The sequence below is a fragment of the Quercus lobata genome, chromosome 11 (genome assembly GCF_001633185.2).
Source record: "Quercus lobata isolate SW786 chromosome 11, ValleyOak3.0 Primary Assembly, whole genome shotgun sequence".
Lineage (NCBI taxonomy): Eukaryota > Viridiplantae > Streptophyta > Magnoliopsida > Fagales > Fagaceae > Quercus > Quercus lobata.
The window spans coordinates 29,306,427-29,331,416 of record NC_044914.1 but is presented as its reverse complement, the minus strand read 5'-3'; the positions used below and the strand labels follow the sequence as shown (position 1 = coordinate 29,331,416).

The 24,990-nt window shown below is 35.0% G+C and overlaps 1 protein-coding gene across 1 annotated transcript in view; it reads right to left on the bottom strand.

Annotated features, from left to right (window-relative positions):
• LOC115969378 (pre-mRNA-processing protein 40A-like) overlaps window positions 1-22,574 on the bottom strand; it is a 34,113-nt gene extending 11,539 nt beyond the window's left edge. Inside the window, exons 1-24 of the mRNA XM_031089008.1 lie at window positions 22,472-22,574; window positions 19,453-19,521; window positions 18,957-19,025; window positions 18,515-18,853; window positions 18,230-18,427; window positions 18,014-18,090; window positions 14,718-14,787; window positions 10,461-10,513; window positions 10,300-10,357; window positions 9,850-10,199; window positions 9,688-9,760; window positions 9,492-9,614; window positions 9,349-9,417; window positions 9,201-9,278; window positions 8,892-8,978; window positions 8,759-8,793; window positions 8,520-8,625; window positions 3,369-3,449; window positions 3,142-3,234; window positions 3,019-3,072; window positions 2,795-2,911; window positions 2,553-2,651; window positions 969-1,016; window positions 801-893 (exon numbers count right to left, since the gene is read on the bottom strand). Of these exons, the coding sequence (XP_030944868.1) occupies window positions 801-893; window positions 969-1,016; window positions 2,553-2,651; window positions 2,795-2,911; window positions 3,019-3,072; window positions 3,142-3,234; window positions 3,369-3,449; window positions 8,520-8,625; window positions 8,759-8,793; window positions 8,892-8,978; window positions 9,201-9,278; window positions 9,349-9,417; window positions 9,492-9,614; window positions 9,688-9,760; window positions 9,850-10,199; window positions 10,300-10,357; window positions 10,461-10,513; window positions 14,718-14,787; window positions 18,014-18,090; window positions 18,230-18,427; window positions 18,515-18,853; window positions 18,957-19,025; window positions 19,453-19,485 (2,403 nt within the window). The 5' untranslated portion in view covers window positions 19,486-19,521; window positions 22,472-22,574. The remainder of the gene's footprint in view (window positions 1-800; window positions 894-968; window positions 1,017-2,552; window positions 2,652-2,794; window positions 2,912-3,018; window positions 3,073-3,141; window positions 3,235-3,368; window positions 3,450-8,519; window positions 8,626-8,758; window positions 8,794-8,891; window positions 8,979-9,200; window positions 9,279-9,348; window positions 9,418-9,491; window positions 9,615-9,687; window positions 9,761-9,849; window positions 10,200-10,299; window positions 10,358-10,460; window positions 10,514-14,717; window positions 14,788-18,013; window positions 18,091-18,229; window positions 18,428-18,514; window positions 18,854-18,956; window positions 19,026-19,452; window positions 19,522-22,471) is intronic.
• Between the last annotated feature and the right edge of the window lie 2,416 nt (window positions 22,575-24,990).

Below are 24,990 nucleotides of genomic sequence, written 5' to 3'. Positions count from 1 at the left end.
GCTGGAGTTAGCACCTAAGGTTGGCTGGAGTTAGCACCTAAGGTTGGCTGGAGTTGGCACCAGACCAAAGAAAAAAAAAAAAACTTAATTCATCCAAATCAGCTCCACATAAGAGTACAATAGTTTGCTCATATAGGAAACAAAACCCTAAGTCTAATTGGCGTAGGAAACCCTACTTATTGAATGCCAAAAATATCCTAAACCTTAAAATAAAAATACGAGGACCTAAAATAAGAACACAATTGATATCCAAAAATAAATCAACTAAATTTTATAATAAAATTCTCCTGCACCACCAATGTGCCCCGTTCAATTCCAAATGTACCACATTATACGCAAAGGAAACGCATTCCAAATATCTTCATTTTGATATCTTCCAAAACACCTTCCAACACGCCAACAAATCAACTACTCTCTTAGGCATAACCCAATATATCGCAATTAAACACAAGACGAAAGACCATAATTATTATGCAACATCATAACAGAAAAGCAGGTGAATTATTGATTCACCACTCTTTTTACACTTACAATACCAATCCACAGCTAAGCAACACACTCACCCAATGTCTCCAACCCAAGACAGAACAAGGTGTCAAAGCAATTGATAAATAAAAAATTGTTTTTAGTACTGTGATACCAAGTCAATTGATTAAAGTTGTCCAGCTAAGTAAATTAAGGAATATATGTATTCAGATGTGTGTGTTGAGCAACAAAGCATTCTAATAAAACAAAAAGAACATGCCCTGCACTGACACAGGAAATAAAGAACAATCAACTACTGAGAGTAAAATAGAGACCTTTAAGTTGACATTTGATACTGGCGGAGAATGAACATCCTTTGAAATAGCAGTCTGGAAGTCTTCAAGTGTCCAGGTAGATGACAGCATAATCTGAAGATCACCAGCACATTAGACACCTAACAAAATTGTTGCAAGTAGAAACAAGACAACTTTGATATATTATACCTTTCCAAGCTTCACTGCATCTCTTATTCGAGTTTTATCCTCATCATACTGCAAATCAAAGGTTTCCAAGTTATTGTTAAAGCGCCACTGTTTTCAACACAGGATGTATATGATACTATAAGCCCAAAAGTTACCAAATACAAGAATTAGCCTTACAACCCTAACATATTTGCAAACAACAGTTGCTGTTTTGATTTGGATTCTCCTTTTCAAATAAAATCTAACCAAAATCATAAACCAGTTGGCTCAGAAAGAAAAATCCCTGAGTCCCAAAAATGTTGTCCTCTGGGAAAATTAAAATATTTTCAGGAAACTGTAATTAATTTTTCTCATATACTCAATCAGCTTCAATTTTCCAACATTAACCCATTATCTAAAATGTAATAAATAGGGATGAAGGAATTATTGACTTGTAGTACATATCTAATGGTAATTAAAAAAATTATTAGCATTAGCTATTCATGTGGAAAAGTTTTTGGTGCAGATGAATAAGAAACAAGAACTTACGGATGGGAAGAGTATATAATGTAGCAAGTTCTTGTTCTATTTTTTACAATAAGTAAAACATTGTATTTATCATCAGTGTACTTAATTATGTTTTCTTGTATAGACTTTGCGTACTTGATTTGAGTTTCTTTTTAAAAAAGGTTATTTACTTAAAAATAAATAAATAAATAAAAAGAAAGATAAAACGGTTTGCATATGGCACTGAAACTCCTGAAATTATGAACAGAAAATTTACAAGCAAAACATCGTATTTATCATCAGTGAACTTGATTATGTTTTTTCTCATATACACCCATGTACTTAATTTCAGTTTTTTTAATAAATTTATTTACGAATAAAAAAAAGAAAAAAGAAAAAAAAAATAGAAAATGTTTTGCATATGGCACTGAAAATCCTAAAATTATGAATAAAAAATTTAATGATATGTGACCATAAAATGAGTTTAACTAAAATGAGAACATTAAGATGGATAATTGGAAATACATAGAAAAAGAGGATTTGAATTTTTTTTTTTTTTTAAATTCACTTAGAGAAAAACAAAAAATGTTTTGCATATGGCACTGAAAATCCTGAAATTATGTATAAAAAATTTAATGATATATGACTATAAAATGAGTTTAACTAAAATGAAAATGTTGAAGATAGATAAGTCAAAATACATAGAAGAAGAGGATTTGAAATAAGAAAATTCTCTTAGAAATAGGGAATGAAAGAGAGTTGATTCAAGTTAAGGGAATGAAAAATATCGAGGAACACCAAAAATAACAATAATTTTAGTAGGAAAAATAAGGACAAGTCAATTAAGGAAGTAATAAAAAGTATGACTTTGGATAGAATAGAATGGCAGAAGAGAATGCATGTGGCCAACTGCAAAAATCTTGTGACAAAGGCTTGTTGTGAAAATAAAAATCAAAGTTACATATTTACAAGACAAAAAAACATGCAAACTAAAACCCATTAACTAAGTTGCATAAACGAATTCAAAGGACAAATGGCTTTAAGATCTTGGAATAATCTTCTTGAACATTGATTGAAAAGCTGAAATCTACAAGAACTACAAAGACAAAGTTTAGTTACTTGTTTCTCTAGCTCCTCAAGAACATCTTGAAACAGCTCTTTTGGAGTTGAACCAGAAGTGTTTGATGAAACCGCCACATACGTAGGTATATCTTTAACCTAGAGAGGGAGAAAAGACATTAGACAACACATGGTGCAGCAAGATACAATCCACATAACAACTAAACTATAACTTACTAGGACCCACATATGTTGTGCTGACAAAATAAAAAAATAAAAGTAAAAAATACTTGGCTGCTGACCTTCGTGCTATAATCACGCCAGTGGGTTTTGGCTGTAAGAGTGCCTGCAGCTATATGCTCTTCCATCAATTTACGGAACTCATCACGGTTTTTACGCTCCACCTTTCTCAATTCTTCCTATTTTGAACAAATTAAGATCAGCACATTACACAAAATAAATACAAGAAAAAGGGGGAGAAATGTGGGTTCAAACACTAGCACAAAAAGGCCAAACATTAGAGAACCTTCTCTATCTTCCTCCTCTCCTCCTCTTCCCTCTCTAAATCACGTATATATTCCTGGGACAACAGAACAAAATTAAATTGAAAACCCAATAGAAAACTCCAAAGCTACAGGTACAAAATTACATGAAAAATGTCCAAGCGATCAATTTTTTCAAGACGTGCACATCTTTCATCTGCCTCTAAGCGGTCTTGAAGTTTTCTCCATTGGCTGTCTGCCTGAAGCAAAAAGGTAATGCACAAGTATAATTTTAATAGCCAAAGATAAACAGCAAGAAAGATATATATACATGCATACATACATACATATATATATAGAGAGAGAGAGAGAGAGAACATTGCCTAAAGAGTACCTTAATAAAGTCACAAGATTGCAAGAATTCCCTGTATTCCATTTTATTACGCTTGCGTTCCTCCTCTACCCTTGCTCGTTCCTAAAATGCAAATTATAAAAACTAAAAGCATAGATGTTTGAAATCCAAAACCTTCAATATCTTTAAATATTGGTATCAGGCTAAGGCCTCCAACCAAAGAACAATATGTAATGGACACAGATAAGTTGTTATCTCATGCTAATCATTACAATCATGTAAAACCAAGTAAAAATAACTACTATTACTATTAGCATAAGTTTTCAACATATTGATTAGATCTAAATATCAGAAAACTCCCAATTGACAAAGCATGATGCAAAAAATTTCAGTGAGTATATCATCATTGGAACTTATCCAAAAAATAGAGTATATTTCCGTTGGCATGCAACAATTCACTCAAGGAGTCAACTTTTTTTATAAACAAAAAATTGAAAATATTGTAAGGGATAGGTGGTGCAACCCTGGACAACCAAATGTATATGAAGCATAAATGAGAAGAGGTACTCATGGGTGTGGGATGTGGAAGAGCATTAGAGAAGGAGCAGAGAAGTTCTTTGGACAGGTAGTGTATAATGTGGGGGAGGGTCACCATATTAGTTTCTGGCATGATCCTTGGTGTGGGAGTAATCCTTTAAAGGACCTTTTTCCTGATCTGTTTACCCGTTCTCGATCTAAAGAGGCTTGGATTTCTGACCTCATTGTATCTGCCTCAGACGAGGGAAGTAGGAGCTGAAATTTTCATTTCCGTCGAGCTCCAAAGGATTGAGCTCGAGGATTGGGAGCAGGAAAATGTTTGTTGTTTCATTTTCTGTATTCAAATATGCTGAGGGGTGAGGGGGATGATACTTTGACTTGGAAGTTGACTAAGAAGGGGGTGTTTGATGTGCGTTCCTTCTATAAGTTGCTGTCTGGTTCCTACAATGAAGTTTTTCCTTGGGAGTGTATTTGGTGCGCAAAGGTGCCTAAACAGGTGTCTTTCTTCTTATGGACAGCAGCTAGGGATGGGATACTCACTATCGATATTCTAGTTAAGAGATATCAGTTTTTGGTTAACAGGTGTTGTTTGTGTTATTGTGATGGGGAAACTGTGAATAATCTTCTTCTCCACTGTAAGTTTTCTCATGCATTTTGCAATTTTCGAGGTTTTTGGGATCCATTGGGTAATGCCAAAGACAGTTAGCCCTCTCCACTTTGCTTGGAGAAACTGGTTTGGAAAGCATCTATCAACCATATGGAATAGGTCCCAGCATGTTTAATGTGGCTGGTTTGGACAGAACGTAATACACGCTTCTTTGAAGACAAGGATAGAACCTTAGATCTTTTAAAAGCTCCTCTTCAGTACTTTGTTTCAGTGGGCACATGTTTGGGGTTTTACAAATCATATTTCCATTTCTGATTTCTTACCCTCTATCAGAATGTTTACCTATCACAAAAAATAAATGAGAAGAAAAGACTGGCAATCCAAAATATTCCAAGGCCAGACTTGCAACAAATAGTGAATTTTGTGTTCAATTGCTTTTTGGTTCTGATTACTAGATTCACAGAACTTGGAGAGCTTAATCAATAATTCAATGCCACCAAGGTACAGATGCCATTTTAATATTTTGAGATTTTTATTTTGTGTTTGGCTGGGAATAGGATTCAATTTGAATGTGAACTTTTCTTACTCAAAATTCTTGAATTGTATTGTAATGAATTATGGGTCTATTAATTTCAAATTCAATTTCTCTATGTATTGGTTAAATAAGAAATCGATATTGAATTTAGGCCCCCAATTTGCAATTTTATGCTTAGAGTTTCTTTAAATTTTTGTGTAATATTGGTTATTAATTATGACCAACTATACAGATAATTTCTTTTTAAAAAAAGAATTCTGACAATTTTTCACATTAGTTGGAGGGTGAGAGGAGGAGCAAATTGTCCACAAATGGCAACTAAGTTAAGAGATATGCTTTAATGATAATAATAATCATCATCTTGTTTGTGGCCTTATTTGTAATTCATATGGACTCTGATTATGTAGCAGTATTTTGGATGAATCTCAAAACCTTGTGAATTCAGAATGAACCAAGACAAATGCACCAAGATGAGGATGACATATTAAACAGGTTGATTTAGACCAATGACCATATATGGAAAAATGTTGAACACATAAAGGTACTCAATTCAATTAAAAAGTTGAAACTTGCCAATGAGCTCTACCTCAATTGGCAGCTCCTACCCTTATAAATGCTAGGTGGAGAGTGTGGTCGTGCATTCAAGACCCATTGGGTGTGTCTGTGACTTACCAATAAAAAAAGGTTGGAAACTTCAACTTCTTTTTCCCCTTCAGCCATTTTCTATTTTCTTTCTTAATTTTATTTGACAAGTGAGATTAATTTATTAAACAATATGTAGTGGCTGAATCATTATATTAAAAATCATACAAGACAAAGAACTGAATAAGGGAGTGGCTCCCGGTTTTCTAGCCCACCTGATGGTCAAAGCAATTACAACATAAATAATTATTTAATACTATAAATAAATTTTAAAAATAGATTTATATGGCTTTCTATTTTATTTAGCGAAGTCCTAAATTTATTGACAAAGATACCTCCTGATTTTGAGCCTAGAAGAGAGATTTACAAAGACTTACTTTTTTTAATAATCTTTTAATTTGCCGCTCAAAAACAAAAGGTAAAGGGAAAGAGTTACTCAGATAAAAAAAAAGGAAGACAAAAAGTATTTATACTTTCCATAAATACTACAATCTAAGAATTTCAAACATGAATGTATTGGCTAACTTTTGTGTAGACCTAACAATTCTTTAGTTCAATGTGGGCTAGTTTTGGTGTGGGCTTAACATTCTTTAGTTTAATATTGGGCTAGCTTTTATGTGTGCCTAAAATATTACCTCACTTTTTTTCCTTTTTGGACAAATTGAAAATTTTAAAAAATAAGAAAAGGGGAGTCAGGAAAACTGGTCAAACCGAAACCAGTTTTCTCCTTTAAGGAAAGCAAAACTATGTGGAAACCACCCCCCCCCCTTTTTTTTTCTTGTAAGTAAAAAAGCCATGTAGAACCCCCTCACTACATAATAGTTAGAACAGATGTCATATTTTTTTACTCCAAGGGTCACAAATAGATCTGACTTGCATCCGCCCCTTGTCCCGATGGAATTTTAGAATACAATAGCTCAAAGAAATCCACAAACTTTTAACTCCCAATATTGCAGCAATCTACTAGATGAAGGTTCCAACTTTGCCCTCCATTCAAATGAGATGCAACTAAGGCATTCTCATCTACTGCAATACAAAACAAGAAACACATCCTTAAGACTAGAGTTGCCACACCAAGTATCATGCCAAGATCTCACTTTCACTGGTGGGAGGTTAGCCCAACTGCTTATGATATCTTTCCAACGAGCCCCATGTGAATAGGAAAGTTGGAACATCTTGCCAGTTGGAAGAAGCTATCTCTTTCAAATGGTGGGAGGATCACATTCATCAAGAGGAAGAAGCTCCAAAGAGATTTTCTATTGGTGGAATGAAAGATGCCAAGAAATTTCATAGGGTTTGTTTGTGATGGTTTATTTTATTGGCTTATTTTGCTTTATAAAAAAAAAAAAAATTAGGTAAATGTTCAACCGTACTTAGTAAAGAAGAGGTTTTAAAAAGTTCTATATAAGCTGGATTATAAGTTTATCCTAGCACACACTTAGTGGATTGGGGGATGGTATGCTCTTTGAAGAACAGAGGATTGGAGATTCGCAACCCAAGCATTTTTAATCAAGCACTAATTGGTTGGAGATTTGGGGTTGAGCAAGAACATTTATGGCAACGGGTTATTTTTCAACTTCAGCTATAAAAGGAGCTGATTGTGAGTGCATGGATTTTTATTTATAGATAGAGTAGATGATTTGTTTTTTTCTTGAATAAGTAGATTCACTTCCCAGTGGTTTTTTTAGTAGCTCCAGGGGCATTAGGCATGGAGATCCCTTATCACCACTATTGTTTGTTATAGTGATGGAGGCCTTGAGCAAGCTGCTGAACAGGGCAGTGGAGCGGCAGTATACTGAGGGCTTTTGGTGGCAAGTAGCTAATCGCAAGTACGGTTGCAATTGGGGTGTGTAATGCTCAAAGGAGGTTAGAAGAGGTATGGAGTTTGTTTATGGAAGTATATTAGATCCGGTTGGGATCTTTTTCTAGGTTTAATTCATTTTCTGTCGGGAAAAGGACCGGTGTTCGTTTTTGGCTACATTCATGGTGTGGACACAAGGTTCTAAAGGATGTATTTCCAATTTTGTATAGTATAGCATAGGATAAGGGGCTACTGGATTAATTGAGTTGGAGAGATGGTTCTATGGTTTGGGATTACTTTTAAATGTCTATTAAATGATAGGAAGTTGGAAGCAATGATCACATTCATGGACCTTCTCTGCTCAACCAGAATCAACAAGGATGTTGAAGATCAAGTGTGTTAGCAACCTACTATGGAGAGCTTGCTGTTGGAGGAATCACTTATTTTCCCTAGAAGAATATTTGGAGGGTCAAAGCTCCGCTTAAGGTTGCCTTTATTACATGGAGTGCTGCATTGGGTAACATTCTTATAATTGATAACCTATGTCACCACAAGGTTTGTATGATTGAGTGGTGTTACATGCATAAGAAGGCTAGGGATACAGTTGACCATCTGTTCATCAATTGTAAGTATGCATGTGAGTTGAATTCCTAGTTATCTGTTTGTTTGGAGTTCAATGGGTTATGCCGCATAGAGTTCTTTTAAGTGTTGGCTTGTTGGAAGGGGAGATTTCCTAGATGGTGCATTGGTGTAGAGCTTTCGAAGGTATTGAGAAGCCTCCAGTGGATCTTAACTATTGTTTGTGTTTTGCATGAGTGGATGGTTGTTTCAAATCATTCACAATCTTCTTTGCTTGATTTCAATTATAGTTTTTCTTTTTCTTGACAATGTGGCTTTCGTAACATATTTCTTGTGTACTAAGGGGCCCTTTTTTCTTAATTAAAATGTTATCATTCCTTAAAAAAAATATTTTAAAAAATAGGGACAAAATAGGGATGGGAACATAAAACTCAATTACACAAATGCATATCCAAAAAACAAATGAGAGCAATAGAGGAAACAGAACTTTACCTTGATTTTGAGCTCCTCCAAGTAGCTTTCAAACAAATCCTTGCGATCCCTATCTCGTTCAACAGCTTTAAAACGTTCATCATTCTCGAACATACTCACTACTTTGCTGAATGATTGTTCGAAAATCCCCATAACAAAGAAAAACTATAATGAAACTTACAATGATATATGAAAATTTTAACATAGGTCTTATTTAAGAAGAAAAATTTTAATTTGACACCATTTAGAGAAACACAGACCTCCATCTTGTGGATGATGTTAGCTCTGTAGACTCCTGTCAAAAAGTCAGTGGAAGATCAGAAAAGGAAAAGAATAAAAATTACATTATTTGAATATGGTGGAAGAAATTTCCAGAAGCAGCAGACAACATACTTCTAACATTTGTTTAAATTCTTCCCGTGCTTTTTTCAGTTTAATGCGCCTTTCCTCAGCTTCCTGTTTTTTCCTTTGACTTAAGAACTGAAACAAAACAATCGATTCTAAGATAAGAAATAAAAGGAAAAAAGGACTTGTACTTTTTTGATAAGTGAAAACAGGAGTTGTACTTAATGAATAAGCTAGATAATACTTTATTCCAGAAGTATCAAATTTATGAATGTATGCCAACACACAGCCAGAACCAGACAAAACTATTGACATATTAAATACTTAAGTTCAAAATACGTCCTCATAATGGTTTACCTCGTTGAAAACTTGCTTCCGCTCTCCAAGTGTCTTCAAAGCTCCATACCTTCTGTCATTAATTATTACTCTCATGGCCTGATATTTAAGTAAGATGTCAGGCACTAAAATATATAGTAAAAACAGAAGACAATATTGACATAAGTACCCGATCCCAGGTCCACTCAGACCCAACATTAGCCGACTCCAAAAGTGCTTTGAATGCATTTTTAGCCTCCTAAAAAGAAAAGGTCAATGTCCAGAAAGGCAACGATAAAAAAAGACTTGAATGCAGTGAGTTCTATATCATACCAGTTTATTGGCATAAATTAAGGGTTCTGGATCAACTGGTTTTGCTTCCAATGCAATGTCATGCATTTTTTCCCCTGTTTCATCTTTCTTAACTTCCTCCAAGGAGTTAACCGCATCAACTCCCTACAAAAACTTACTGTCTTTGAGAATATACATAACCACAACTAAAAATTTTTATTAATTAAAAAAGGCATACCTCTGCAGCTTTTACAGGAACTCCATCTACAGAACTAAGAATATCTTGAGATGAAAGTTCATTGACCTCATTCCTATAAAACTCAAGCATAGAAGTAAATACAAGTACATGCCATTTGCAATTTACAATCAGAACACTCAAAATTAGTTAGATTGACCATACATTGGGTCCTGAGTGGTACAGGCCACGGTGACAGAGGCTTCAGCACTTTCTGGAACTGCAGTTGATGGAGTAACAACATTTGGAAGTGTCTGCACTCCATCTGCATTTTCATCCATAGAAGAAGGTATAACAGTTGAAGCAGAGGAAACCAACATAGGTTCACCAGCAGGGGCATCAGGTCTCACTGAAACTGGGCTTGAAGCAATTCCTTGAGCAGCAGAAGATGCAGTATCTCGACCAGATGGTGCCTCAACCACAGCGGGAGGAATACAAGCTGAGGCAGGAGGATTTACAGATGTTTCCAGCTGTGTTCCCACAACAGACGACTTTTCAACTTTCTCACGAGCCAACTTGAAGCAAAAGTATATGCTCAGTATGATGAAGAAGAGAATAACGAGGGAAAAAATCAAAAACAGGTATGAAGATAAATTTGTTGATAAGGGAGAAAACCTTCAGCTCCTCAGGGATAGACCATTTGGATTCCTTGGTAACCTTGTTGTAGTAGTACCTGCAACAAAATCACAAAAACAGGAAATAAGTCACCAATGACTTCAGAGGTTGCAAAGCTAATAAAGGAATGGCTTCAAAGAATCAAATATTAGATCACACACTTCCTTCCATCAGGACTTGTATATTCCTTCCAGTTAGTTGATGCATCTGCCCTCTGTCACAGTAGTAAAAAATAAATAAATACTGTAGCCCATAAAAATTTCCCAATTAAGAAATCTTGGAAATGAATAGCTTATTCCAGATGATAATAGTAACTTAACCAGACTTTAGTAAGGAAAAAAGACTGAAACAATAATAACATAAACAGAAGGGGAAAAAGGGGGAGGGTGGTTTTAATTTAACTATAACTAAAGGTGCTTTTTAATTTGTGATCAATTTTTTTCCACCTTTAAAAAGAAAAGGAGAGAACTTTCAAGCAAGTAGAAGCCCACCAGTAAGAGGTTTTGGAACCTTTTCAAGAGATGACACTCTCTCATGCCAAAGGTCTGGGCAAGGTTATAGTTGCTCTCTGACATTTGAACACGTTATTTCTAAGTTTATATAATAAAAATTGTAAAGGATATCCATACCCCTTCAGAAAAGACATGTACTGGAAGGCCCCTCATTTGACAATGAAGAAATGTTAAAAGTTTTTTTATTGATAAGTTACACATGCACCCAATGGGTCTTGAACTCATGACCTCACCCTCCACCTAGTACTTGCAAGCAAGAGGAGGTGCCTATTAAGCTAGAGATTATTGAAGAAAGTACGCTAAATTTTACTTTTCTTGGGTTCCTTTTTGACTTCTTGATGAAATTATTCCAACAATTTGGATTCAATTGGATTAAGAATATGACACTTCCATATATTCATTAAGGAAAAAATAAAATAAACTCCCCTATTAAAAATTTGGGAATGGTGTGATTTGAAGGTTCAAAAATCGAAGGTGTTGCAGATAGCAAATACTACCAATTCACTATAAATCTTATTTAACCATTATGCTCTCTATTAAGGAAAAAAAATTTACTAGATCACTAGGAATGATGCAGTTTCAAGTCATCTCGTACTAGCTAACACCCTCAGCCCCCTAGCATTAGCACTCAATCCTCACCTACATTGGATATGACCAATCCATCTCAGCCAATGTTCTGTCATCGCATCCTCATCTCACCATCCTATCTGGCATACTATTTCAACACAACAGAAACTGGGCTATGTGACACTTTGGATGCAGACAACAGGAAGACCAGTACATGTACCCACACTCAACACTCATATCCAAGCCCATGCCACATAGACATTACAATCAACTTTCATTTCTTATTCTGCACGCATTCATCCTGACAATACTGGCATTATAAGAATAATGCACATCCTATCATGTAAACATAGGAAACCACAACTTTAATGAGTCAAGAAGTGCAAAACTATAGATCTCAAATAATAAACATCAAGAAATATAATATAAGCATTGTTTTCTTGTTTAATCAAATCAACACAACAACAACAAAGCCTTAGTCCCAATTTTTTTTGGGGTAGACTATGGATTCTCAACAAATTACTTATGGTTAGTCACATGTATTCTTTTCATCCATTCTATTCTATCTGAAGCCATATTCTCTGTCACTTATTTAATTGACATGTAATTTATCAATTTTTTTTTTATAAGTAATAAGTTTTATTGATATAAAAAAAGGGACACTCTAGTACACAAGGAGTGTACAAGGGGTCAACAAAAATTACAAGAATCAAGAAAATCAAGAAAGGTAGAGAATGATTGGTTTCGCAAAGTAGCCAACCAACCTAATAGAGCTCTAAAAAAAATAGCTTGAGGTCTGGTATGAATCTCTCATTACCTTCAAAACACCTACTATTTCTTTCCCTCCAAAGACACCACATTAAGTAATGGGGAATAATTAACCATATATGACCATTCCTATGATGACCAAGTCTGCCTTGCCAGCAAGCTAGGAGCCCCATAACAGACTACGGCATAACCCAGCTTACTCCAAATAAACCCAAAACCATAAACCACAAATCCATAGCAACTGGACAGTGAAGAAATAGATGGTTAACTGATTCACCGTTACACTTGCACGTATAACACCAATCCAATATCCAAACCTTCCTTTTACGTATATTGTCAATCATCAAGCATTTCCCTAAAGCAGCAGTCCAAACAAAGAACGCCACTCAAGAAGGGATCTTCTGCTTCCAAATACTTTTCCATGGAAAACAACAATCATTAGAGCCCACTAGAAGACTATAATAATTATTAACCATGAATCCTTTACTTCTATACGGTTTCCAACATATCTTATCCTTACCAAACCCCCTTACTATAGCTCCATGTATAGTATCCATGAAGCTCAACACAGCCTCTAATTCCCAAGCATGAACACCCCTTAAGAAACTTACATCCCAGAAAAGAACTCCATTAGTGGACTTCATAAGCTTCGCCACACTTGCCTCCTTATCTTGGAAAAATCTAAACAATTCAGGATAGGTGGCTGGAAGAGATGTCTCCCCACACCAACGGTCTTGCCAAAACCTCACCCTTGACCCATCACCAATATCATATAAAATATGACATGAAAAAGAAGGTCATCCCCTACTAATATTTTTCCACAAACCAACACCATATGGACCATAAAAAAAATTTGGTACACCAGCGGACACATCCATATTTCACCTCTATCACTCGCCTCCAAAGAGCATCCCTTTCAATCCCAAATCTCCATAGCCACTTCCCAAGCAAAGCTTCATTAAAAAGTGTAACCTTCCTTATCCCCAAGCTACTTGAAGAAGGAGTACAAACAATAGCCCATCTAACCAAGTGAAATTTGGGCTCATCACCTAGCCCACCCCATAAGAAATTCCATTGAAGTTTCTCAATACGGTTAGCCACAGCAGCAGGTATAGGAAATAAGGATCAAAAGCACTGTAATTTATCAAATTAAATGAGTAATAAAATTATATAATGGGAGCCTACACTCTGTACATTGACATTCAAACACTTGGTCTAAAAAAAAAATCTAAGCCTAAAACAAATAAAGAAAAAATGATGTGTACGCTCAAGAATAAAGCACATCCTCCTATCAAAAAAAAGAATAATGCACATCCTATCATGAAAACAGGGCAAGAGACAATCTATTACCATTTATTTATGAATCAACAAAACCTCAACCAAATAAAATTACAACAATCAAGGAAGTAATACAAATGATGGAATTTACTAACATTCAAGCTATATAGTAGGTAGAGAAAGCAGCAAAGACCCACAGCATATCCTACCTCTCAAAAGAGTAGCACAGCATGTACCTGTAACCATCTTTAAAACTACGGAAGTCACACAGCATATATATGGATAATAAACGAGTGAAAATACAAACAACTTTCCAAAGGAATTGAAAACACCATAACTTTATAGGTCTAAAGGAAAATTTATACCAAAACCAGAAAACTGTCATGATATCTCAGCAATTCTTACCAAGAGAGAATACCTTGGAGTACATCAAATGGTAGACGAATAAGGTCAAAGATTTAGTACATGGCAACACACTAGTAGAGAAACAATATCAAGCATGGAATCAACAATGAAGGTTGTATTCAAAGATATTGTGACTAGACTATGCAATACATCAGCAGAGAAATTATGTGAACAGTTTCATTTAATTCCAAAAAATACCCCATAGAGTAATTATTTCCCATGCAATATCAAAATTGGGAGTGGGTGCAAAAGAGAGATGAGAACCCGTGTTTTCCAATAAAAATACAAAAGTGAACTAAATAATCATTTCATTAACAACCTCAAACAAAAAATGGAAGGACAAAAAAATAAAAAAAAACAAAAGGCAAGAGATATACATTCCTTCTGTTCTCAACACAGAGGTAGTGGGAGTAAATCACAATGACAAGCTTCTGACCAATTCATAAGACACAGCTTCCAGCCATAATTAAGAGTCAGAGGAACAAATTAATATGGACAGAGAATTCTTCCACAAGTTCATCCAAAAGAGAGCTAAAAAGCTATTATCTAACAGTAGCAAGCACCTATTGGATGCAATCGCCCTTGCACTAAGTCCAAAAAGTTCAAGATCGATGCATGTCTGCTTGACAGGAAAATCATTCCATATGAACAACTGGAAGTATCTTTTCACTAGACCACCGAAAAAATGTTTATGGAATAACAAGCAATGCAAAAAAATAATAATAATAATTGTAAAACAAGAAATTTGCTAACGCAGAACCAAGTTAGGCATGTAAATCACAGGAGAGATATGTATACCAGCACACATATCCACCATACATTTTAATACTATTCAATAGCATAACTAACATGTCATATATTTGAAGAAGTGGAGAAGGCAAGACTCACCTCAATTGGCGTCATCAATTCTAAAGGCTTCTCCCAACTAGATTGCCTTGTCCTCTTGTTAAAATAGTATCTGAATGATTAATGTGGAAAAGAATAGTCAGAATTTGTAACAAATAACAAATTAAACCAATTATGGAATATAAATAATGACTGAAAAACGATTGCAATAAGCACAATATTGTGGTACTCTATAGACAAAGGGAGAATATTGTAGCACCTCTATGCAAGGATACAGTTCCAATTCCCCACCCCCCCACCCCCCCCCCAAAAAAAAAAAGCGGAGGCTGCCAAGATGGACTAACAATGATCACGCAACCATAGCTTGGTTAGAGAAACAATATCCTCTTAGGAAGCCTAAGGTTAAGGTAAAGCCCAAGAATAAGTTTCTATGGTAGTTAATTAGGCTTTTGTATTTTTATTTTATGTTTTATTTGGTTATTCTCAAGTCGAGTATTTTAATAATTTTGAAATTGTTAGGTATGGACCATAATTGTGGGCTTTGGGTTTCATTGTATAAATTTGCAAGTCTTATTTACTTTATGGGTCTGTATACGTGGCCTTTGGATCAATTCAATAAGGGTTTGGTTTACTAGTCAAACTTATTTGGTTCGCTAATAAAAGTATGAGTTTATTTGTATTAGGAGTAGTGAAGATTTAGGGTTTATATAAGTGTGTTATTTCACTAAAACGAAGGGGAATTGATCAATAAAATTTTCAATGTTTTGAGTACTGAGGCACATCGTCCTTATTGCTCTCTCTCTCTCTCTCTCCCCCTCCCCCTCTCTCTCTGTTCATTCTATTTGATATTTTATCCCTGGTACTTTTCATGTGCACTATTCACATGTACTGTTCATAGATTGTGGACATTCATTTTTTTATTTCTTCTAACCTCTTAACTCTTTGCAACCCAAAATCAAATTGTTTCTCTTCCCTAAAGAACCATGGTTATTGTTTTTTTTATATATATAAAAACCATAGTCATTGTTGAACCCCAACCCTTCTTTTTTCAAAAGTTGTAAACCCTGGATCCACAAATCAAACTAGACCTTTAGTCCGCCACAAGCACATGCAAACCTTTAACCCTAGATTCTACACTTGATCTTATCAGATATATATACATTTAAAGTGTTTGAATTACTCAAAGACAAACTTCACCCTATGTCTTAGTGTAATAAAATTCAGATATTGCAATCTCAACAGCCCTTGGGATTGGTTGTCAGCTGGGTCATAATACTCCACAGGATAATAGTCTTTAGCCAAAAAAAGCATTCCTCAACTGAAAGCAAGTAATAATATTTAAGTAGAAGATACTTCATTTTATTTTTTTAGGGAAGAATAATTTTATTGAAATAAGACTACCTCATGAAAAAAGGCACAAAGTAGCCTAAAGAATTATCGGAAAAACTAACTACATATGAACGACTCTATTAAAAATTAGATAGATTACTGTCTGGGAGACCTAAAGAAAAAAACTACTCATAAAGAGAACTAATGAAAGGTGCTAGCAATTGAGTTGGCATGCACTCCACATTTTTAAAAGTAAGTCAATGGAACAAAATTCCAGATATCTGAAAAATGATTAGGTGCCCCATTCCACCACCCACATAATTAATCAAGAACCTTCTCCGGTAATACCCTCTAAATCCCAAACGTCCAAAATACAAAACTCCCCAACTCAAAAGCCACGCTACAATGTATTAAGAGGTGGTCACAGTCTCACCGCTACAAAGGCACATACAACATGAGAACTCACCATTGAACAACCCCTATTAAGTAGGTTCTCACAAGTAAGAATTTTCCCCCAAGCCATTGTGCACACAAAAAAGGAAACTCTCTGAGGAGCCTTAACCCTCCATGTGGCTTTCCAAGGGAAATGCATAGGGGATGGCAAGGTCTCATAAAAAGATCACACAGTGAACCGCACTATTCTTTAGCTTCCATCTCATCCGATCTTCTCCCTCCCTAATGGGGAACATGAGAATCTAACAAATGGAGGAATGAAGCCACCCCATCAATCTCCCAATCATTAAAACTTCTCATGAAGCCCAGACCCCAACTCCTCCTTTCCCCCTCCTCCTATCTCTCCACAGCAGTTTCAAACAGGACAAGAAACATCTTCAAAGGCTAATCCCTACACAATCATGTCAGAATCGAATTTGACTACCGAGGCCCGCATCAAGCCGAATGCACCGTAAAAAAACGAACTCCCCTCATTCTAACACTTCCACAACCCACAACCATGGGCATCTCGAACAGGTTTTGAATACCACCCACCCCACTCCTCCCCATACTTCACAGTAACTACCCACCTCCACAGTCAGTTTTCCTCCAACCCAAACCTCCATAACCACTTACCCAACAAAGATTGATTGAAAGTAGTAAGTTTCCAAATCCCCAACCCTCCGCTAGCCAAGGGAGTACACATCTTATCCCATCCAACCAAATGATGTTTGAACTCTCCTAAACCACCCCATGGAAAATTCCTTTGTAACCTCTATTCTATTCACTACACTAGTGGGATTGGTGAATAAAGATGAATAATATCTAGGCAAGCTCGAAAGTGTGCTCTTCAATAGCGTCAACCTTCCCCCTTTTGATAAATAAAAAAAGTATCTTCCTTCATATTCAAAATGATGAACACAAAGCATCTTAATATTACAAAAAAGCAAAAAGAGTTTTGGTCTAAAAAACTGAATTACAATGTGTAAAACACAAGCATGAGACCAATCAAACAAGGTACAAATCAACAAGGATTTCAATTGATCTAGAGTTCTCTCAATGTCCTTGACCGTACGGCTATTCCCTTCCTATCCACATCAAACATAACAAAGTAAGATTTCAAACATTCAAATAGTGTTTCCCAAACCAATTCCTCCATCCAAATAATATGTCAACTACCGTCTACAACATCACCCACTAAGCCACAAACATCTTAAAAACTTCACTCCACAAACATCCAAAAACTTCCTCAACCTATGGTGAGCCTTTTTTTTTTTTTTATAATTAAAAAGAAGGGGCACAACTCAAGTACACAAGGAGTACAAGGTGTTTCAATGCAAAGAATTTTTTTTTTTAGTTTTTATAATTCGATAGTTCGGGGAGGGGGATTTGAACCCTGGATGTCTCCTTCGGAAACACCAGAGATGCCAACCAATTGAACCACAAGGCTCTTGGCAATGACTTTTTAGATGTTTATTGACTTTATTCATTAAGGTTAAAAAAAAAAAAAAAAATTCCCCTTTTTGTGGTGGGATTTGGCTGTCTTTACTGGTAATTAATTGATTAGAATCATATACCTTCTTCCATCAGCAGAAGTATGCTCTATCCAATCTGTCGAGGCCTCTCTAGTGGAGCTTGGCTGGACACTTGTTGCCTGAAAATTTTGATAAGTGTGTACATGTCAAGAATCCGGATAAATAGCATTTCAGACAGCAAAGAAGCATAAACAATTTGACCATGATGCTGAAGAACTCAGCAACTGTGTTAAAAGGAGAAAAAGAAAGACACCTTACCGATGCAACAGAAGTGGGAACTGAAGGTTGTTCAACACTGTGCTGCAGAGATGTAAGAGGGGCAGTGCTCTGGCTTTCAGATGATAAACTAAGTTGTCTCGAAGAAGAAATACTGGGTGGATGCATTTGAGATGTAGACTGATACTGGGTGGGTGCATTAAAATTTATATGTAGTTGACCATAAGAAGATGGTGCAAACTGCATAAATGTAATTATATAGATTCAAGGCCCAAAGAATTGGAATAAATTATGAAATTCAGAAATGAGAATACTTTGAAATCTTACAGTATATGACGGAGTGAGAGGTCTTTCTGGGCCACCTAATCCAGGTGAATAGTTATTGGGATTTTGAGCATTAAGCTGAGGAATTGGTTTTTCAGATGCAATGTGCATGTTTGGCTGAGCAACTGGCAATGGAATTGGCTGTGATGGCAGTGTAGCATGACCTGGCTGACCAGCTCTTGGGGGTAACTGCGGCATTGGCTGAGAGAATTGGGGTTGCAAAGTTTGATGAGGAGGCAATCCAACATTCATTAGCGGAACACCTCTGCCAACAGGATAAAAATGTTGAGAAGGCACAGGATTGAACTGCTGGGGTTGCTGTGCTGGAACCACCTGTCGGAACTGCAGCAAAAAAAAAAAAAAAAATTATTTAAAAAGATTTTATTTTGATTCATGTTAATAATATATACAGGTGATACAAACTCAGCTAGAAAGGATGCATTACTTGAGAAGACATGGGTGGAACAAAACTTCGGGGAGGTTCCATCGAACCAATTATTGGAGGCTGAAGAGGCTTTGCCAACAAAAAGAAAAATTAATTAGCAAAAGAAAGAAAAAGCCAATAGATCAATTTTATCAATAAAAACCCCATCTTTTGGTCACTATGGTAACAGATCCTAACTAAGAAAAGCTTCCATGCATGAGCTTATATCCCTTGAAACCAACCTTTTTTATATAAAAATAAATAAAAAATAAAAAGTTGGCTTTCAAGGGATATAAGCTCATGAGCCTGGAAAACCAACCTTTTAAAACACATGAACCTGGAAACATAAATTTAAAAGGGAAGCCCAGTTGATGTTTCCTTCAGAGTTTAAGTTACTCTAAGGTATAAAAGCCTTATGGTATAAATGCTTTATATTGAAATAAAAGAAAATCCTCTCTAGAACTAACTGTTTCATAAGATATAAACACTATAAGAAACAGTTCTCTGGGCACACTACCTGTACACCTGAAAATCGAGGATTATTGGCCATTCAGCAAAGTCACAAGCCTCTAGAAAGCAAAAACAACTGCAGAACCAACAATCACCACAAACACCTTAGAATTGTCCAACATATAGCATGATAAGATGGAAGTTTCAAATTAGCATGTAGTGTAACACGAAAATGGAAAAATATGAATTTTGCCAAACATACATAATATGTGACTTAATGTAGTAAACTGATAAAGAGGAGTTATGTTTTACTGCTTCATAATGTAAAATGCTGGGCAATAAGCCCATAAGAGAAAGGTAGTCAACATATTAATGTCAAGAAGAATGAGCAGCAATGAGGGAACATGGAATGAGAAACAAAGGCATGCATAGGAAGGTGGAGGTGGCATTAATCAATTATAGGATGACAAAAGGACATCTCAAATGGTTTGGCAATGTGTAACAAACACATCCAACATTACCAGCATGAGAGTCTGATTTGACTTAATGTACAGGAGTAAAAACAAATCATAGACCAAAATAGCTAGTACAATAGGGACAAAGAAGATGATGACAAAATATTTAACAGATGATATGGCTTAGGCAGGGCCGAGTCAATGTAGATGACCTCAGCTAGTTGAAGCAAGTTGATCCAAGATAATAAGTAAAATAATTACATAATTATTATTATTAAGTATAATAATAATCAAACATTAAAATAAATATATCAGTTTTTGGTGTTTCTCTTGTATACAAGCTGTAGGGTTGCGCCCCTTTTGCGCTTTTCTCAATGAGATTACCTAAACTTAAAAAAATTGCTATAAATCCTGCTACCAAAAGCCTTTAACAAAAGGAGGAAGAGATCAAAAGTCAATCTTACACTCACGAGATTTCCAAACAACTAACAAAAATTATTAAAAAGAAAAGAGTTGCCCTTACTTATCAAAAAAGAAAAGAGCTGCCCTTATATAAAGTATAGACATAATCCTGCCAATTCTTAGACACAATTAATTTCCCAAGTGATAGTGGTGGAATTCAAACAAATCTTAAGTATGAGTCCTAATCTTTAGAGTACATGGGCACAGAGAGAATATGGTTCAGTTAAACAAAGTCTCAAGACTCTCAGTCCATTGGAAGTTGAGGTATCATCTCTCCAAGCATCTTTCACCTCACTAAAAACCATAATTGTTTCCATAATTCATATTTTCTCATTCACAAATAACAATTTTTAAACAGACTAAAAAGAGTGTGGATGTATATTCATCATGTTCAGTCTTTATTACAAGAAAGTTCCAAATAGTTTCCTCAAATCAAAATGAAATGTGGACAGGAAAACAAATTCTCATCAACTTAACACAGTTGACCAAAAAAAAACTCATTAAACAAGAAAAACAAAAGTTGAAAAGCACGTCTGTTGATGATAAAGCTTGTGACTTGTAACAAAGCTGCAACTCTTGGTATTCTGTGGCATCAAGAAGGGGATTAGAGAGAAATTTTGAGGATTTGAATTTTCCATTACTAAAGCTTAATACTTTAATGCCAAGGTCCTCAATTTGCAGGCTTCGAGGTTTTATGATGGCATGCATCTCAACTGTATGTATTTCATTTGCGGCCTAGCATAGTTTGGAGTGGACTAGATTGTTTAACACATACTTAAGATGTATTTTGTATTGACCCTAACTTCAAGCTCTCACTTCTCTATAAACATTTACCATTTTCTGAGAATTGCCACTTTTAAAAATATTCATAGAGGACGACATCACCAAATTTGTTGTCACTTGTTACAATTGCAATTCAATAACATCTTTCCTCTACTCGCCAGTTGATTAACCATTTAAATTTCGTCATAAGCAAACAAATAAGCAAAAGTAGGCCACGTTAGTTGGAACAAAGGTGCAGCAAAACCCACATGATAATCCCTTCCATGTTTCCACAACTACTCAGGAACACTATCAAGACTCAAACCACAAAAGACTCAAACCTCTAAAAGTGTAAATAATCAAGTGCACTGCATGCGATCACTTTATAACAAGAAAAAAAAAAATGAATAAAATAATTTTAAAAACTTATTTTGAAATTTAATAAACATATTTTCTTCAAAATTGAATTTAAAACAAAAACGTGTTTGGTCAACCATTAACAAGAAAATGAAAGAAAATAAAAGAGGGAAAAAAATGAATCCTACAACAATCTTGATTTCTTGATAAAAAAATTGATTAAAGAAAACAAATGTGTACTATTAGTTTTAATCTTCAAAATATTTCTTCTCCTACTATTCATCTTAATTTCTCAGCAACCAATCAAAAAAATTTACCCTATCACATCAACAGCCAAGCTATGGTCCACCACCAATTTGAAATTCATCTTAATTTCTTACAGTGCATTCGGTTTGACATAGCCTCAGATTTTAGTAGCTAAACTTTTTCAAATTTCTCGTTAATCTAACAGAGCATCAATATATTACTTCTTTTATTTCAAATTTTCTCATCAACCTAACAAAGCATTAATATATGAACTGAACTACAAACAATATCAATTATGCCAACCCATTTCGAAAAAGATAAAATAAAAAGAATTGGGCTTAAATTAACAAAGCTTTAGTACTGTCACATAAACATTGAATTTTCTAATGGGTATCCCTCAAATTTTCTTAAAAGACTCTACAAGTACCAGAAACAATAATGTGATAATTTGTGATATCACACAAATTAAACTCACTTTGCCTCAAAAACAACCAAATACCCTAATTCCCAGAAATTCCAAATGAACAAAAACCTAGCCTGGTTGTAATTTTCTATGAAAGTTCATAACTTTATAACTAAAGATTCGAACATCACTCACATTTTTTAAAGCTCAATCAAAAGCCAAAAAATTTGCCAACCCAAGAATACAAGAACCAATCCCAATTACACCCTTAAAGAAAATTTAAAGATATATTTATAAAATAAATGCATCAATGAGAGTAGAAATTGTTCTTGAAGAAGAGTGGAAAGCGAAACTCTTTGAGAAATATTTGAATTAAATAATGGAAGAGAAAGAGTTTGTACCAGTTCTTGTTCGTAGGGTACTTTGAAAGAGGCGCGTGTGTACTAGCAAGTGCACAAGGCTCGCGTTCTTCAAACTGAAGCAAAGGGAAAGTCCTTTATATATCAACCCTTTAAGTTTTAGACCGACCAATTTTTGTACTTGGGAAATTGTGGACTTCTTTTCTTTTGTCTTTTTAAATTACACCTTTTTTTATTTAATTTTGGGCCAATTTTTTTTTCCCAAATTGAGTACTAGTATTAAATTTTTACAATTTAGTCCATATAAAACTTTGAAAATGTTGCCAAGAGTTATATATCTTAACTAACATTGTTAAGTTTTTTCAACATAAACAATTTGAATTACCACTGCAAACCCTTAGTACTATGGTTACTCTATAAGTATAAGTGCTTGTGGGGTATAAGCGGTAAGGACTGGGGTTCAAGTCTCCACAAATGAGTTTCATACATATATACACTTAAATTCAGTTAGAGTAGAATTTCTATCTTATATAAAATTTAAAAAAAAAAAACAATTTGAATTCAAATCCCCTACCCACATTGTATATATCAAATTATAAATAAGAATAAAAAAGATGAAAATAATGTAATTTCATCATTATATATGTATGCCCCTAACTAAATTACTAGTCTACTGAATAAGGCATGTTCAAAGATCAACCACCTTAACAATCTTCCACTCAAAGCAAGCTTTTTCAAATAGATGCTCTAAAGGATCCATTCTGGCAATAATTCATACCTAAAAAAGTAGCAGAATGTCCCTTAACTTCTAGACGGCCCACACAAGGGCGAAACAAGACTTCTCTATAGGAGTGTATCAAGTCTCATAACCATGCAATCTCTTGCTCAAGTAGTAAACAACTCTCTCATTCCATCCAGCATCCTCTTAAGCCAACATACTTCCCACAGCATCCTTGAAAACAAAGAGGTAAAGGAGTAGGGATTTCCCAAGTTCTAGAAGCACTAGAATAGGTGGGTTAAGTAGATATTCTTTGATCGTGTCAAATTCTTTCTGACATTCCTTGTTTCATGTTTGAGGTTTATTCTTTCTTAACTATTTAAAGATGGATCCACTTGTAAAGGTGAGTTTGATAATGAGCCTACTAATTTATTGCAATCCCCCCAAGAATTCTCATATCTCTTTTTTATTTGTGAGTGGAGGCATGTTCAAAATGGCTTTAATCTTAGATGTGTCCATTTCTATCCCTCTGTCTCTTACCAAGAATCCCGACAACTTTACAACAATCACTTCAAATGTACACTTTTGGGGTTCAATCTAAGCTTGTATTTCTCGATCCTTTGACTTTACTATCATGTTGTCCACATACACTTTGACCTCATTGTGCATCATATTAAGTAACAAGTTTGTGGTCATCCTTTAGTAGGTAGTACCTACATTCTCCAGCCCAAACAGTAAAACCATGTAATAGTAATTCCCTCATTCAATGGTAAAAGAGGTCTTAGCCAATTCTTGGGTGTCATCTTAATCTTATATTCAAAGAAACCATATATCCATCCATGAAAGACATCAATGCACTATCAATAGTGTTATCCAAAAGAACATATATATGGGGAAAAAGGAAGTCATTCTTTGGCAAACTTTATTGAGATCTCGAAAGTTCATAAACATTCTTACTCACCCATCTTTTTTAGGAGTTGAAACAACATTGGCTATCCACTCAGCTTGGTGCACAGGCTTGATGAACCAAACTTTCAATTGCTTGGTTACTTCTTCCTTAATCTTAAAGAGCCATTAACTTCTCATGCACCTCAACTTTTGCTGTACCAGCACTATGTAGGGATGAGTGTATATATGATGTTGTGCAATATTAGGATCTATGTTAGGCATGTCTTTGTAGGACCAAACAAAGACTATTTAAAATTCTCTCAAAATGCTTTCCATAATTTTTCTTTTCTTTCAAGGTTAAAGTAGAACCAATTTGAATTAAGCATGGTTTCTCATCATTGTCCAAATTAATAGTTACAATTATTAGTTTCAAGGGTTCAATTTTCATTTCCAATTTTTTATTAATTTCAATTTCAAATTCATTAAATCATTTAAGTGCAAAATTTCAAAATTATGTGACACATCAAAATAAGTCAAATCAGAATTCATCATTTTTATTGAAAAGATTGGAAAGTACATTAAAACTTGTGTTAAATGACATTTTTTCTATGGCTTTAGAAAAACTAACCCCAAACCTATATGCTAGAGTGCTGCATGATGAATGTAGAAGAATCTTTTGGCTCTTTGCAAATGATGGTCAGCACATTCCTCTCCCACTTAGGTGTTAGCAACATTGTCATCGCCTCTAGATCCATGTGGTCCATCATTGAAAAGGTCTTTAGCTTTGTAGACCAATATTTATCTTCCATCAAAGTCCATATTTGAATGGCTTCAGCCAGGGCTCTATGAAAAACTTTACAAGAAGAGATTTCATGACATGATAGACTTTCACAACCTATCTTTCTGAAACACTTAAACAAAACTCATCAAGGCATCATGTGTGAAACAGAAATAA